A 17,486-nucleotide genomic window follows, 5' to 3' on the forward strand; every position below is an offset into this window, starting at 1 on the left:
TGGTGGTGTTTTAAAAAAAATATCTGGCATTTCATTCTATGTTTGCCTAGTATAGGGAAAGAGTAGCAAACGAAAATCTCCACTCTCCTTCCCCACTATGGTGTCCTCCCAGATTTCCCAATTAGAGATGCTATTTGTGTTAACTTGTGTTGGGATCCAGTTACCACTAGGCAATGGTTGTTAAGCAGTTATCAGTCATTTACACCTTATGATCAGATGCTTTAATGCTAAGTCAACACATTTTATTTCTGCCTCAGAAAATGGAAATTTTGTATGAGGAAATCTTAGACACTTGAAAGTAAAGCATTCTTGGATGAGCTGAGGTTGAAATTCTGACAAGGCAGCTTACAGGAAAGGGATTTTTGGAGTCAGGGAAGAGGAGGGTGTCAAAAAACTTCTCAGTTTTGCCTAAGATTTTGGGCATTAATCATTTGTTTTACTTGCAGTGCTTTTGAGAGCACTTACAAACTTTAGCTCATACACTTTCTAGTATACTAATTTCATCACAATTTCTTCCCATGGCATACCTCTGAAGAGAAGAACGAAGAAAAAGACGACTCTTACTAATATGCCTGGAGTCTAGCTCAGATCAGTCTTGTTGGATAAGCCTCCTCCTCTTGGCTCCTTTCTTTCAACCTCCTTATTCTCCTTCTTCATAGAACTTTGTATTTAGTCATCTAGCATGAAGGTTCTCAGTACTTGCTAATTCATCTAAGAGAGTAAAAGAAAAGTTTGGAAACATGGACCACATATCTGCTCTCATACTACTACTATTTTGCCTCTTTTCTCTTTACTTTTTTACTGTAGTGTTAGCAGCACAGAGGAAAGAGCAGCTGGTTAGGAATAGGGAAGAAAAAATATAATTTTTGGGAGAAATACTGTCCATTAACTTAGTTCTGCTATTTTCTGACACAGATATTCGGTAATTTTTTTCTTTGCACTTCATGGCTTAAATAGCTTGAACAAACAAGAATTGAAAACACAGGATGAAGGCATAAAAGTTCAGATAATGCTCTATCGGGCAAAATTCTCGTTTCCAAGTTTTACTGTTTTAACAGGTGAGGAGTTAATTTAACCAGGTAAGTTAGTGCCAACTCTTCTTCCCTTCCCATTCGGCATTGAGGTTTTCGTTCTCCTCCCTACTTTCCTAGTGTTCTTCCGTCGTTGATGTTGCAAACTCGACCACTCGTTTCTCAAGGTCTTTTCTTCAAGATTTCCCGAAGTTTTGGCGCCATCCAAGCCCACAGAACATTGGGGAGGAAGATCTCCGACTCATTTGACGGGCTCACGAAGCCCTGGGGACTGTGGATACCCTTGTGGGTGGAGCTGGGCGCGGCAGGGGCGGAGCCGGCGAGGAGCCCTAGGGAACCGGTGGAAGGCACAATTTGAGAAAGCCCGCAAGCAAAGTTTTCACGGTTTTCACGAAGGCTTCGTGTGCGAGGCTGAGGAATTGGGGTGCCTCTCTCCTGCCTCGCCTTTCTTCATTCTGGAAGCTTCAGTAGGCTGATCTCAGTTGCTGGAACCCGGGAAGGCAGCGGCTTCAGCTCCAGGGGCGGGTCCCAAGGGTCTTGTCGCTGCTACGGGGCCATTTGGCCTCCTGGTGTTGGGGGAGGGGCGAGGGAGGTGCTGCTTGCGCCTCCTTTTGCGCTTGCGCGGCGGTCTCCGAGCGGGTAGGAGCGCCTGCGCGGTGACGTGGACGTCCCGTGCGCGCGCAGGCTCTTCAGCTGGAGCGGACACACGGTGTGCGAACGGAACAAAATAACCCGCCCCCAGCGGGATGTGAAGGACTCCGGGTGAGGCCGGCCACGCCCCGCACGGTAACTCTCGGGCCTGGGCAGGGGGGATGTTGCTGTAGTACTGGCCCGATTGGAGTTTTTTGAGAGTTTGAAGCTCTTGTGTATTTGAGCGGCGTGAGAGACCTTCCGCTGAGCGATCTTCGCACGCCGCGGCCGGGCCCGGCCTTGCGCTGGGCCGTCTTTGGCGCGCGCCTTTGGCCCCCCCCACCATGCCCCCAGCGAGGCTGCGCATGTCACCTCGCGCGCGCCCCCGGCCTTACTTCCGCGTCGCGCAGCAAACTGACTAGGAGCATCGACGCCAAAGAGAGCGGCCACGAGGCGGGCGGGGTGAGAAGCGCCCTTGGCGCGGTCCTGCGCTCGCGTGCGTGGGGTGTCGCACCGCATGCTACGATCCGCGTGACGACTTCCATTCGGGCGCTTGGCTTTAAGTCGAGAGCTCTGCTGCTGCGCTTTGCACTTTAGAGCCCAGGTCTTAGGGTTCCAAAACTCCGAGGTAAACGGTGCTGACGTCGCTTTTCTTAAGGAGCTGTGTGCGGCATTTTGACACCCGTACACATCTCTTACTACCATGTGATTTTCGAGTAAATTGTTTGAGGCAGGACCGCGAGTTTAATAAAATAGGAGGGCGAGGAAGTGAGCTGTATAAGAGTCGGAACTTGGTAAACAAAGGACCGGTGGTTCGAAAGTGCAGAAATGAGGGCGGGGGAAACAGGTGGGAAGAGCAGGTGTTTATTTTCTTTTTCTCTCTGTGGAGCAGCCTGGGCTAGTTCTCTTTTCATGAGACTTCCCGCTTCTGTTAAATTGTCAAATAGGTCTCTGCTCCTAGTGGTAGGTGGGTCAGGGGCATAAACCCCTCTGAAGCACCAGTAACCAAAGTTGAGGAATCTGTGTGCGAAGATTATGAAGTTAGGGATCTTTCAAATCGGGTTGAGAGTAGCAAGTGGTAGTGTCTTGCTGTGAAGATTTTTGCTTTGCCTTTGGAACCCCGGGGATGCCTCCTCCTGGCAAGGGTGGAAGCAGGGAACGCTGAAGGAGGTCTAAAAGGACGGATTATTGATGGCAGTAACCCAGGTACCATCGTTTTATGGGAAAACCACTCCCCCAGGGTTCACGTCGCCGGAGCAGACACGAGGATCAAGAGAATTTGCGCGCCGCCGTGTGTGTTGTAAAGCTCCACAGGCTTCTGCGGCGGGGTTCCTAGCAGACTTTTCCTGTTCTGCCTTTACATTTTGGACACGTCATTGTGGCTAGATTGCAGGGAAAGTGCCTGGAGGCTACGTGATGGCTGCTGGGAGGGGCTGGCTTGGAGAGACGGGTACTGGGTTCAGGGTTACAAAATGTGACTGGGTCCCCCGGAGTGATCCGTGGTTCCGGCGGACGGCACGTGATCTGTCGGGACTGCTCTTCCCCGGAAGAGCTTTCCTTGCAGCGTATTTTCACGTGGTTCTTGGCTCAGTGGATAGGGCCTCTGCAGTTGAAAAGCGGTGATTGTGGGCAATTAATAGTCGTCGGCGACTGCACCTCCTCGGCACTGGCCTAAGCCTTTCTGTTCCCAAGGGTATGGGATCAGCGTTAGTGTTTCTTGCCTCCGAAGTGTTGTGTTGAGTGGGTTGGGTTCACTTAACAGAAAACACATGCTTAGGAATTGAGGGAATTCAGTGCCCTGGGTACCTTGCCATACTTACTACTCCAAGGAAGGGTGGCTCTTTGGTTACTGTCCATTTCTGCCATAAAAGTTCTTCAAATTCTTAATGCAATTGCTAGGGACCTGAGAACTTGCTAACCCCAAGTTGTAGTTAAGGGACCATTCATAGGAATAATATTTCCAACGAATGGTATCTGGGGAGAGAAGATCGAGCGTACTATTTTAGGCAGAAGTGATTCTGTGCCTTAAAATCTAAAGCATTAGAGATAGTATTTTGAAATTTACCTTATTAGGATGGTGATGATGATAAAAGAAAATGCCCATGATATTGACTGGTTGGGAATAAGTGCTGACTAATAGACAAGTACCATTTATTTAATTTTAAAAATTAATCTAATGACAATTAAGAACCGGTAATTGAATATTTTACTGTCTTTGCTATATTTTCTGATTACTTTTATACTTAAAATATATTTTTTTAAGCTTTTTTAAATTTCTGGGTCTATTGTATATTGGTAAATACTGAAATTTGAGTCAACCTATTCTCTTAAAATTTGAGTTTCAGAAATGTAATTTACCTTAACCATACTCTTGTGAATGATCATATTAAGGAACAAATTAACATCTTGGTGCCTACAGTACAGTAATGCATTTGTTGTATGAAAGGTTATGGTTATTTATTTTATTTTTTTAATATATTTTATTGATTTTTTACGGAGAGGAAGGGAGAGAGACAGAGAGTTAGAAACATCGATGAGAGAGAAACATTGATCAGCTGCCTCCTGCACATCCCCCACTGGGGATGTGCCTACAACCCAGGTACATGCCCTTGACCGGAATCGAACCTGGGACCCTTCAGTCCACAGGCTGACGCTCCATCCACTGAGCCAAACCGGTTCCGGCAGGTTATGGTTATTTTTTAGCAACCTTGGAAACATTTCAGAATAAGTATTTGAATATTTTTTGTTTTAAAAGTAATGGTATTGGTTTGGAATTTTGATTGATTTTTTTTGTGTGTTCAGTACATGAATTATTAAGTTAGGTAATTATCTAGTAAACTAGTGTGTTTTATAAGTTGTATGAGGGTCACCGCTTTAGTAGTTAAAACACCTACAAAAGGGGTCATTGGTGAAAAGACATTTAGAATAGGGACTCTGAAATTTTAAGTTTATTTATGGAACTTGCCACATTACTTATCTCAAAACATTCTTTGTGAAAGCTACTGTTTGTCTCTCTCTCCTATGACATTTTCAGAATGTTACTTACATATTTCTCATCTACGATTAAACATTCCTCAGATAATTACTTTATGCAGATGAAAAGTTTGCTCTTGAAAAGCTGAACTGAGATTATTATTTTTTAAAAAAATATATTTTTATTGATTTCAGAGAGGAAGGGAGAGGGAGTGAGAGATAGAAACATAAATGATGAGAGAGAATCATTGACCAGCTGTCTCCTGCTCAGGATTGAGCCAACCCCGGGCATGTGCCCTTGACAGGAATCGAACCCGGGACCCTTCAGGCAGGCACTCTGTTCACTGAGCCAAACCAGCTAGGGCCCGAGATTATTTTTGAATGTTAAGTTATATATATATAGTCTTCCTTAAAAGCGTTTAGAGAGCCAGATATGAGAGTATTTTAGAATCTTGTTGGAAGGAGTATTTCTTCATGAGTGGCCTAGCTCTTCCTAAAGTACAATTGGTTTTTGCAATTAAAGTTGTCTTAGTCTGCCCTAGCTGGGTTGACTCAGTGGATAGAGCGTCGGCCTGTGGACTGAAGGGTCCCAGGCTCCATTCCTGTCAAGGGCACATGCCTGGTTGCAGGCTCGATCCCCAGTAGGGGGCGTGCAGGAGGCAGCCAACCAATGCTTCCCTCTCATCATTGATGTTTCTATCTCTCCCTTCCTATCTGAAATTAATAAAAATATATTTTTTAAAAAAGTTGTCTTAGCCTTTAGAGTGGTATTGTGTGTCTGAAACAGCTGAATATGCCCAACTGATAATCCTTTCATTAGAAAATCCAGTGTAGTATCCCAAAAGAATAGCCATATTATTATAGTAAAGTGGAATCTGTGCTTAAAGATTGCTTGGAATAAGAATTTGAGATAGAGATTGTTTTGGTCATAAAGTAGGTCTTTGGTTTTATGTATTTTGATAAACTCATGGAATAACTTTACTAGAGGATTCTTTAAAAAAAACCTATACACATCATAAGTCTGAAAATTCTAATTTTTTTCTCTTTTGTATACTTTTTCACATTTTAACTTAGATTCTTGTGTACAGAGTTCAACTAGGACAGGTCGACATTTTTACACTTAATTTTTTTTTTTGCTTAGGCGAAAGGAGAATTTTGAAATGTGTATATATAAAAGCATAAAATTCAGTGCACTAAATCTAGTAACACTAAACTGGATTTCTGTCAGTTGAATTTTTGACATTTCATAGATAGTGATTTTTAAAGCCTTGTTTAAAATTTCTTTGTCCTTGTTTTACCTGGAATGGTCTGAAAACCAAGCTTTTATATTATAGAAGATAATTTTTTAAAAAAATATATTTTATTGATTTTTTACAGCGAGGAAGGGAGAGGGATAGAGAGTTAGAAACATCGATGAGAGAGGAACATCGATCAGCTGCCTCCTGCACACCCCCCACTGGGGATATGCTTGCAACCAAGGTACATATGCTTGCAACCAAGGTACATGCCCTTGACTGGAATCGAACCTGGGACCTTTCGGTCTGCAGGCTGACGCTCTATCCACTGAGCCAAACCGGTCAGGGCAAGAAGATAATTTTTAAGACATTCTGAATCCTTTTAGATACTCATAGGTTTGGGATAGCTAAAACATATTTTCAGATAGTTCTTTGTCAATAGTCATAGTGCATTTAACATTTTTGCATAATTGCTCACAATTATGCAACTTTGAAATATATGGACTAAATATAGCATTAGGAGTTTGCATTATTTGAGTTAATATACCATTGTAGAGGTATTAGTTTTTGTGAGTTCTCTCAGCTTTACTCTTTTTATAGTCACCTTTTTTGTTTAAACTTTGTCTTATGAATATCTGATAGGTGTTACCTAAACTTGTTAGTTTTAGTAAACCAATGAACCTACTTGTCTTAAGCCTGAGGCAGCTTTTGAAAAGAGTCACCCTAAATTTTATCTTTTAAAAATAAGCTTTAAATCAGAGGAATGATTCTTTTTTCACCTTTCCTGGTATTTATGCTTTAGTGTCAGAAAGTGGGTTTCTACCTCTATATTTAGCCATAATAGGAATCAATAGCTAACCTTTCTGAAGTCTTGATTTTTAAAATACTTGTGTCTATTATCCTTAGGCTAGAGAATATTTTAAGTTTTGGAGGGTTTTTTTTTGGGGGGGGGGCATGATGTGGCCAATCCTGTAAGAAGAGATAAAAATCAGACGTTTTTATTGCTTGTCAGTAGGTCTGATGAAAGGTAAAATTAGACTTTTTAAATAAAATGAGGAGCACCCAGCCCTAGCCGGCTTGGGTGAGTGGACGCAGTGAAGGTTTCCGGTTTGATTCCAGTCAAGGTCAGATACCTTGGTTGTAGGCTCATCCCTGGCCTGGGCCCTGGTCAGGGCGTGCAGGAGGTAAACAATTGATGTGTTTCTCTCACATTGATATTTCTTTCTGTCTCCTCCGCTTTCCAACTCTAAAAATCAATGGAGAAATATCCTCGGGTGAGGATTAAAAACACAAAACATAAATGAGAAGCACTCATAGTGGCTGAATTTGATTAATCAAAATTACTGACCCAGTTATATAGGAGTAATGATGTAGCATCTTCCTTTTTTGTGCAAAGGCTAATTGGAGGTGATTATTTCTTGTAGAATATTTAGGTAATTTAGCACACTAGTTCAGTTAAATTTAATCTGAGATTTCTTTGCAACTTCTTATTGAGATTTGATTCACATAGCATATATTTCAGCATCTTAACAGATATATTTAAGTGGTTTCTAGTTCCTGAATGTTTTTACTCCCCACCCCAAAGATATGCCATACCCATTAGCAATTGTCTGAATTATCCCTCTCTCCGTGTTTCCTGACAACCACAAATTTACTTCTTATCTCTAGATTTGCCTAGTCTGGACATTTTGTATAAATGGAACCATACAATATTGTTGTGTTTTTCGTTATAACTTTTAAGAATTAACTAATTTGCTTTTTAAGTCTGTTTTTTGGAATGGGTTGTATGTTCAAAAGATACAAAATTTAGAACATGTCAGTATGTATTTTCCCAGCCACTCAGTTTTCCCTGGATATAGCTAATACTACCAGTTCCTTTTCTGTCTTTACAGTCTATGTCAAGCAAATACATACATATTCTGTGTGTTGTTTTTTTAAAAATATATTTTTATTGATTTCAGAGAGGAAGGAGAGGGAGAGAGAGAAACATCAATGATGAGAGAGAATTATTGATTGGCTCCTGCATGCCCCCTACTGGGGATCAAGCCCGCAACCCGGGCACATGCCCTTGACCGGAATTGAACCCAGGACCCTTCAGTCTACAGGCTGACACTTTTATCCACTGAGCCAAACTGGCTAGGGCTATGTGTTTTTGTTTAAATCCTCACCCAAGGAATGTTTGTTTTTTAAAAAAATATATTTTATTGATTTTTTTACAGAGAGGAAGGGAGAGGGATAGAGAGTTAGAAACATCGATGAGAGAGAAGCATCTGTCAGCTGCCTCCTGCACACTCCCTACTGGGGATGTGCCTTCAACCAAGGTACATGCCCTTGGCCGGAATCGAACCTGGGACCCTTCAGTCCGCAGGCCGACGCTCTATCCAGTGAGCCAGACCAGCTAGGGCTGTTATTGTTTTTTAAAATTGATTTTAGAGAGGAAGGGCGGGGGGAGAGAGGGAGGGGAGGGGGAAACTTTGATGTGAAAGAAACACTGATTGGTTTCCTCCCTTACATGCTCAAACCGGGCATTGAACCTGCAACCTAGGTATGTGCTGTGGCCAGAAATTGAACCCACAAACTTTTGCTGTATGGGGAGGATGCTTTAAGCAACTGAGCCACCAGGCCAGGTTTTTTTTTTTTTTTGGTTTACTTTATGAAGAAGAGTTACATAACCTATAACAACTCTTTTGGACCTTTTGCCCTTAATATATTTTATAGGTAATTTTGTATGAGTTCATGAAGTTTATATAGTTTTCCTTTGTAGCTGCAGAATATTTCACTCTGGATATGCCACCATTTACTTAACTGGTCTCCATTGATGGACTTTTTCTTCAGTTTTTTGCTGTTAAAAGTAGAAAAGCAGGGACTAATCTATATATATTTATTACAGGTGTGTGTGTGTATATGAGTGTATATTTAAGATAAAGTCCTAGAACTGTTGTTCCATGGGATGTATGCATTTGTACTTTCGATATTTTTATGTTGCCCTTTCTGACACCCTTTCCAATACCTCTACCAAACTTTGATTTTTGCCACTTTAATAAGGTCAAAAACAGTATCTCTGTATGATTTCCGTTACCATTTCTCCTATGCTAAGACTATGTACATTTTCTTTTTTTAAAAAAAATATATTTTATTGATTTTTTACAGAGAGGAAGGAAGCGGGATAGAGAGTTAGAAACATTGATCAGCTGCCTCCTGCACACCCCCTACTGGGGATGTGCCCGCAACCAAGGTACATGCCCTTGACTGGAATCGAACCTGGGACCCTTCAGTCCCAGGCTGACGCTCTATCCATTGAGCCAATCCATTCAGGGCGACTATGTACATTTTCATAGCCATTGGGTCTTCCTCTCATTTGCCCATTTTTCTATTAGATTTTTGGTCTTGTAGGAACCCTTTTTATATTAGGTAAATGAGTTATTAGGATATAATTTGCAAACACACGCTTTCCCAGTTAGTCATTTGTTTTTTCAATTTTACTTGCATGATATTTGGCAGATATAAAACATGTATATGATGTTGAATTTATCAAAGGTTTTGTGTTATACTTATTATCAAGCTTTTCTGAGGATTTAAGAATTTAAAAAAATTAGGCTGAGGAATGGGTTGTGATTTAAATGTTTGATCCTTCTGGAATTTGTGGTTTCTTTTTTTCTTTGCTTTAAAAAAAAATGTTTTTGTTAATTTTAGAGAGAGAGGAAGGGAAAGGGAGAGAGACACATTGATGTGAGAGAGAAACATCAATCAGTTGCCTCCACTTGCACCTAGACTGGGACCCAGTGATCCAGGGACCAAACATGAGTGGGACTACACTCAACCAGCTGAGCCACACTGGCTAGGGCTGCCAGGGCTGTCATGGTTTCTTTAAATGTGTGTACTATCAAGTTAAAGTAGCATTTTACCTATTTCTTAAAAAAAATGTTTTTATTCTTTTTAGAGATAGAGGAAGGGAAAGGGATAAAGATAGAAGCAACATTTTAGTAGAATTTAGGAATATCTTTTGGGGATAACAATTATTCTTGTCCTCTATGTTAACAAAATATTCACTTAATTAAAGGGTTTTTGTTTTTCTGCTTATTTTTTAGGCTGAGAAGGCCATTGTGACTATGTGGTGACTACAGTTATCTTACTACGAGTTTCCCACTGGAATCATGGAGGAAAAACAGCAGATTATATTGGCTAGTCAAGATGGTGGGACAATGGCAGGAGCAGCACCTACCTTCTTTGTCATCCTAAAACAGGCAGGAAATGGCAAAACAGATCAAGGAATTTTGGTTACTAATAGGGATGCTTGTGCTTTGGCTACCAGTGTGTCATCCCCAGGAAAATCTACAGGGAAGATTTGCCTTCCAGCTGATTGCACTGTGGGAGGTATCACTGTCACCTTGGATAACAATAGTATGTGGAATGAATTCTATCATCGAAGTACAGAGATGATTCTGACCAAGCAGGGAAGACGCATGTTTCCTTACTGTCGTTATTGGATAACAGGTTTAGATTCAAATAAGAAGTATATCCTTGTCATGGATATATCTCCTGTGGATAACCATCGTTATAAGTGGAATGGTCGCTGGTGGGAACCCAGTGGGAAGGCAGAGCCCCATGTTTTGGGGAGGGTTTTTATTCATCCAGAATCTCCTTCCACAGGTCATTATTGGATGCACCAACCAGTATCTTTCTATAAACTGAAACTTACCAACAATACACTGGACCAAGAAGGGCATATTATCTTGCACTCTATGCATCGATACCTGCCAAGGCTTCATTTGGTACCTGCAGAAAAGGCTACTGAAGTGATACAGTTAAATGGCCCTGGTGTCCACACATTTACCTTCCCACAGACTGAATTCTTTGCAGTAACAGCTTATCAGAATATACAGATTACTCAGCTGAAAATAGATTACAATCCATTTGCTAAAGGCTTCCGGGATGATGGGCTGAATAGTAAGCCCCAGAGAGATGGAAAGCAAAAAAATAGCTCTGACCAAGAAGGTAATAGTGTTCCCAGTTCTCCTGGTCAACGGGCCCGTCTCACAGAAGGTGAAGGGTCAGAGATACAGCTAACTGATTCAGATCCTTTATCTAGGGGTCATGAGACATCAGGCAAGGGTTTGGAGAAGCCTTTCCTTAATATAAATCAAGACTTTCTTGGTTTCATGGATATTGATTCATCAGTTGGTGAAGTTACTCAGTTTAAACAAGAGGTTTCTGAAAGGTAGGTAACAGTTTTTCTGTTTCTAGTGATAAAAGATGTTTGGATTGAGCATACTGTTTGTGTGGACTGCTGATTTTCGTAGACAATGATAAATGTAAGCTAAATACACCACAACTGCTTTTACATTCTGTGAAGTGATGGTTCATTTCTCTGTAATATCAGTTGTGTTGAGGATTCAGAATTGTAGGCAAATTAGATGGTTTATCAGAATGGGGATCTTTCATTCATTTAGACTTACAATTTTGTTAATCATGCATAGGACTGTTCCTTGGTTATATGTAGACACACTTAATTGAGGAAGGGAAAAGAAATGACTTCCAAGAAATGTCATACCTGAAAGAAAACTTATCCAGACAAGTTACAGAAGGGATTCAAAGTACACTTAATACTTAAGAATTTACTATCTGTGGATATCTTAACCCATAAATTGCCTGACTGAAAAACAAGCTGAAAGTTATTATTACACCCTTAGGTTAAAATAGCATTGAACTTGCATTATTTATGATTTTTAATGGAAAGTTTTTTTTTTTTTTTAAATGGATTTGAGAGGAAGGGAGAGAGATGGAGAGAGAAACATTAATGGGAGAGAGAAAAATGGATAGGTTGTCTCTGGTAGGGGATTGAACCCTAAACCGGAGTGTATGCCCCGACTAGGAATGGAACCCACCACCTTTTGGTATACAGGACAACGCTCCAAGCAAGTGAGCCATACCAGCCAGGGATATTTGTTATTTTTTCAATCAAGGGCTATTTTTTTAGAGCAGTTTTAGGTTCACAACAAAATCTGCAAAATTGAGGGGAAGATATAGAGTTTTTCTATAGACCATATGCCCCAACACATGCATAGCCTCCTCCATTATCAAGATCCCCCATCAGAGCAGTACATTTGTTTCTATTGATGAACCTGCATTTACACATCATAATCACCCAAAGTCCATAGATTACATTAGTACATTAGGGTTTACTCTTTGTGTTGTACAGTCTATGAGTTTGGACAAATGTATATAATGACATATATCCACCTTACATACATACATAGAGTATTTTCATTGCACTAAAAAGTCTCTGTGCTCTGCCTGTTAATTCTCGTCTTTCCCTCGAACCTCTGACAACCTCTGATATATATATATTTTTTTAACCTTCACCTGAAGGTATATATATTTTTTATTATTTTTAAAATATATTTTTATTGATTTCAGATAGGAAGGGAAAGGGGGAGAGAGAAACATCAATGATGAGAGAGAATCATTGATTGGCCGCCTCCTGCAGGCCCCCTACTGGGGATTGAGCCCACAACCGGGCATGTACCCTTGACCAGAATCGAGCCAGGGACACTTTGGTCTATAGGCCGATGCTCTATCCACTGAGAGAAACAGGCTAGGGCTGTCTCCTTTTTTTTAAAAAAAAGTTTTTATTGATTTTAGAGAGGAAGGGAGGAGGGTAGAGAGAGAAACATTGATGGGTTGCTTCCTGCACACCCCCTACCTGGGATTGAGCCTATAACCTGGGCATGTGCCCTGACGGGGAATTGAACCAGTGACTTCTTGGTTCATGGGTTGGCACTCCATCACTGAGCCACACCGGCTGGGCTGTCTGTGTCTCTTTTTGATCAAGTATATCTTTCAGTAAAATTAACAGAAAGGATATATGGGACCTAGAATTTTAGAATGTTTAAGTAAAGTAACTTCTGATGAAAATAATAGTCCCTTGCTCTTCTCGCTCTGAAATCCTAATTTTCTTCTTACCTGTTGAAAAATAGTTTTATTTTGCCCTCGTACTTTATAAATTGTTTGGTTAGTTCTGTGCTGAAAATGCATTGCAAGTTCCAGTTTCCTGTTGAGAATTTTTAAAAAATATATTTTTTATTGATTTCAGAGAAGAAGGGAAAGAGAGAGAGAGAGAGAGAGAAACATCAGTGATGAGAATCATCAATTGGCAGCCTCCTGCTCGCCCCCTACAGGGGATTGAGCCCGCAACCCTTGACCGGAATAGAACCCAGAACCCTTCAGTCCGCAGGCCGATGCTCTATTCACAGAGCCAAAGCAGTTAGGGCACCTGTTGAGAATTTGATGCCATTTTGATTCCTGGTCATTTGAAGGCTCTTAAGATCTTTTGTTCATTCCTTATATTCTGAAATTTTACAGTGACAGGCCTTGGTGTGGTTCTTCTCATCATTGTGCTATTTTTTTTCAATTACGAAATTCATGTACTGTGGTTCTAGGAACACTTTTAGTATAATTTGTCTAAGTTTTTCACTTTCACTTTTTTCTTTTCGGTTTTTTTTTTTAAACTCCTTATAGTTGGATATTCCATCTCCTGGATTGATTATCTTATCAATCTTCTATTGTCTGTTATCTTTTTCCTCTACTTTATGTTGAAGTTTCATTGATTTACCTTCTAACTTGGTAAAGTTTTTTTTTTAACTTGCTAAAGTTTTTATTGCAGCTATCAGATTTCAAGAGCTCTTCTATTTTCTTTTTCATTCCACATTTCCTTTTCCCAGTGGATTTCTTTTTTCTATTAACTTAATTATCACCAGTGTCTTGGAAGGTATTATGTTACAGGTTTTTTAAATGTACATCCTTAGTACATGTACATATCTTTATTGTATATCTATTAAATTACATTGTATTGTCTAGTTGTTTGTTTCCTGCACTGGTCTGTAATTTCCTTGAGTGTGGGGTGGGCACTGTTTTTTTGGTAATCGTCAGGCCCAACAAAATGTGCCTGGTACATTGTAGACACAGTGTAATTATCCCTTAATATCTGAGGGGGATTGTCTCCAAGAACCCCCCAACCCCACCCAAGACCAAAATTGGCAGAATCTCAAATCCCTTATATAAAACTAGGGGCCCAGTGCACGAATTCATGCACCTTGAAAGGAACGTGGGCCGCGAGGCTGCAGTGGGCACAGGAGTGGGTCTTGGCCCATCCTCTGTGCCCCCACCCGGCCCCTCCTGCCACAGCCCTCAGTCCCCTCTCTGCCGGCAGCCCAGCTCCCACGTGCTGACAGTGCCAGCACTGCTTGCACCCGCTGAGCGGGGCCAGCACTGTCAGTGGGTGCAAGCGGCGGCTGCTGCCCTGATCGCCCCTCAGGAGCAGAGGGAGGTGGAGAAGTCCTCAGGGGCGATTGGGGTTGGCAGCTGCTGCTCGCATCCGCTGATGGCGCTGGCAGTGAGTGCGAGCGGTGGCTCAGGCACTGGCTGCGGGTGTCAGTGGGGCCGGCGCTGGCAGTGGGTGCGGGTGGCGGCACTGGCACTGGCAGTGGATGCGAGCACCGGGCGGGACCGTGGCACATGGGAGCAAAGAATTTTCAGTAACCACCAGAGGTTCGGCCCGATTACAGCGACCGGTGCCCCGCCTTGGTCTGGCACCCCTGCTCACCTGCTCCATCATCCCACCGCGGCTGACACCCGCCATGTTCCACGCACACCCCCTGGTGGTCAGTGCACATCATAGTGACCGGTTGTTTGGTTGTTCCACCGTTCAGTCTATATGCATATTAACCTTTTATTATATAGGATTATATAAGATAGCATAGTATTTGCACATAACCTAAACGAATTCTCCTGTGTACTTTTTTTCCCCCCTTTTACTCTTATTTGTTGTTGATGCTATTACAGATGTCCCCCATTTCCCTTTTCTTGTCCACCTCCACGCAGCCCCCACCCCTCCTCCCTCTGGCCACCACCACACTGTTGTCTGTGTCCATTGGCTATGCATATATGATCTTTGGTTAAGCACTTCACACTTCTTCAACCAGTCCTCCTGCCACCCTCAGTGTGCTCCATGTATCCATGCCTCCGGTTCTATTTTGTTTATTCATTACATTCCACATACCAGTAAAAGTAAGAGTATGTAGTATTTCTCTTTCACTGACTGGCTTATTTTGCTTAGCATAATAATCTCCAGGTTCATCCATGCTGTTGCAAAAGGTAAGGTTTCCTCCTTACAGCTGCATAGTATTCCATTGTGTAAATGTACCACAGCTTTTTTTTTTTTTTTTTACAAGGCCACCAAAAATTTTGGTTGTCTCCCCCCAAAAAAATTGGGGGAGAGAGAGAGAGGTTACCACAGCATTTTTATCCACTCATCTACTAATGGGCACTTGGGCTGCTTCCATATCTTTATTTATTTATTTTTTATTTCAATTTTAAAAATTCTTTATTGTTTAAAGTATTACATAAGTCTCCTTTTCTCCCCATTGACCTTTCCCCAGCTGCCCCCACCTCCCAGCACATGACCTCCCACCCCTACTGTCTGTGGGCATTTGTTATGCTCATATGAATGCATACAAGTCCTTTGGTTGATTTCTTATGCCCTCGCCCCCCCCGCCTTCCCTCATAGGTTGGATAGTCTGTTTGATACTTCAATGACTCTGGTTCTATTTTTGTTCATCAGTTTATGTTGTTCGTCATATTCCACAAATGAGTGAGATCATGTGATATTTATCTTTCTCCGACTGGCTTATTTTGTATCACAGTTTTTTAATTCACTCGTCTTCTGATGGGCACTTAGGCTGTTTCCAAATCTTAGCTATTACAAATTGTGCTGCTCTGAACAAAGGGGTGCATATATCCTTTCTGATTGGTATTTCTGATTTCTTGGGATATATTCCTAGAAGTGGGGTTACTGGGTCAAATGGGAGTTGCATTTTTAATTTTTTGAGGAAACGCCATACTGTTTTCCACAGTGGCTGCACCAGTCTGCATTCCCACCAGCAGTGCACAAGGATTCCTTTTTCTCCACATCCTCGCCAGCACTTGTCGCTTGTTGATGGTAACCATTCTGACAGGTGTGAGATGGTACCTCATTGTCGTTTTGATTTGTATCTCTCGGATGATTAGTGACTTTGAGCATGTTTTCATATGTCTCTTGGCTTTCTGTATGTCCTCTTTCAAAAAGTGTCTATTTAGGTCCTTTGCCCATTTTTTGATTGGATTGTTTATCTTCCTTTTGTTAAGATGTATGAGTTCCCTATAGATTAAACCCTTATCGGATATAACATTGGCAAATATGTTCTCCCATGCAGTGGGCTCTCTTGTTGTTTTGTTGATGGTTTCTTTTGCTGTGCAGAAGCTTTTCATTTTGATGTAGTCCCATTTGTTTATTTTTCCTTAGTTTTCATTGTCCTAGGAGCTGTATCGGGTAAAGATATTGCTACAACATATGTCTGATATTTTGCTGCCTCTGGATTCTTCTAAGATTTTTATGGTTTCCCGTCTTATGTTTAAGTCCTTTATCCATCTTGAGTTGATTTTTGTGTATGGTGTAAGTTGGTGGTCTAGTTTCATTTTTTTGCATGTATCTGTCCAATTTTCTCACACCATTTATTGAAGAGACTGTCTTGACTCTATTGTATGCTCTTGCCTCCTTTGTCAAATATTAATTGAGCACAATGGCTTGGGTCGATTTGTGGGTTCTCTGTTCTGTTCCATTGGTCTACAGTATATGTCTGTTCTTGTGCTAGTACCAGGCAGTTTTGAGAACAGTGGCTTTGTAATATAGCTTGATATCTGGTATTGTGATCCCTCCAACTTTGTTCTTCTTTTTCAGGATTGCTGTGGCTATTTGGGGTCTTTTTTGGTTCCATATGAAATTTTGGAGAGTTCTATTTCTGTGAAATATGCCGTTGGTATTTTAATGGGGATTGCATTGAATCTGTAGATTGCTTTGAGTAGTATGGACATTTTAATGATGTTGAGTCTACCAATCCATGAACATGGTATATTCTTCCATTTGTTTATGTCTTCCTCTATCTCTTTTTTCAACATCCTGTAGTTTTCTGAGTATAGCACACTAAGCTTTTAAATTGGCCGATGCTGTATCATTGAGCCAAACTGGCTAGGGCTATATATTGATCTTGTATCTGTTGACCTTGCTTAAATTCACTCAGTTTTAGTTCCTTTGGATTTTCTACGTATACAATTATATTGTCTGTGAACAAAAGTTAGTTTTCTTTTTTTCCAATCTTTATGCCTATTCTTTGTCTCTTGCTTTATTGCACTGGTTAGACTTCAATCAATAAGTTAAAACAGCCGCAGCCGGTTTGGCTTAGTGGATAGAGCATCGGCCTGCGGACTGAAGGGTCCCAGGTTCGATTCCGGTCAAGGGCATGTACCTTGGTTGCGGGCACATCCCCAGTGGGGGGTGTGCAGGAGGCAGCTGATCGATGTTTCTCTCTCATCGATGTTTCTAACTCTATATCTCTCTCTCTCCCTCTGTGAAAAAATCAATAAAAACTATAATATTAAATAAGATAAAACTCATGATGAGACTGGATAGTCATTACTCCTGACTATTTACCACTATATCTTTATGAATATTCAGTTGCATCGTTATAGCTGGAGTGTATAGGGTATGCAATTCCTTCTATCATATGCGAGACTATCCTGTCAT

General features: G+C 41.3%; 1 protein-coding gene across 9 annotated transcripts in view; it reads left to right on the forward strand.

The window, feature by feature from the left end:
- Nucleotides 1-1,710: 1,710 nt before the first annotated feature.
- Nucleotides 1,711-17,486, forward strand: part of MGA (MGA, MAX dimerization protein) — a 100,324-nt gene continuing 84,548 nt past the window's right edge. For 6 of the 9 annotated variants that reach the window (XM_014459459.2, XM_023757493.1, XM_023757495.1 and 3 more), the window contains exons 1-2: nt 1,711-1,817; nt 9,958-11,087. In XM_014459459.2, coding sequence (XP_014314945.1) covers nt 10,024-11,087 — 1,064 coding nt within the window. In that variant the 5' untranslated portion in view covers nt 1,711-1,817; nt 9,958-10,023. Of the gene's footprint in view, nt 1,818-2,122; nt 2,290-9,957; nt 11,088-17,486 lie in introns of those variants that run through there. The other 3 variants (XM_023757498.1, XM_023757492.1, XM_023757491.1) reach the window with 2 other exon arrangements.

This window comes from Myotis lucifugus, unplaced genomic scaffold (genome assembly GCF_000147115.1).
Source record: "Myotis lucifugus unplaced genomic scaffold, Myoluc2.0 scaffold_109, whole genome shotgun sequence".
Classification (NCBI taxonomy): Eukaryota; Metazoa; Chordata; class Mammalia; order Chiroptera; family Vespertilionidae; genus Myotis; species Myotis lucifugus.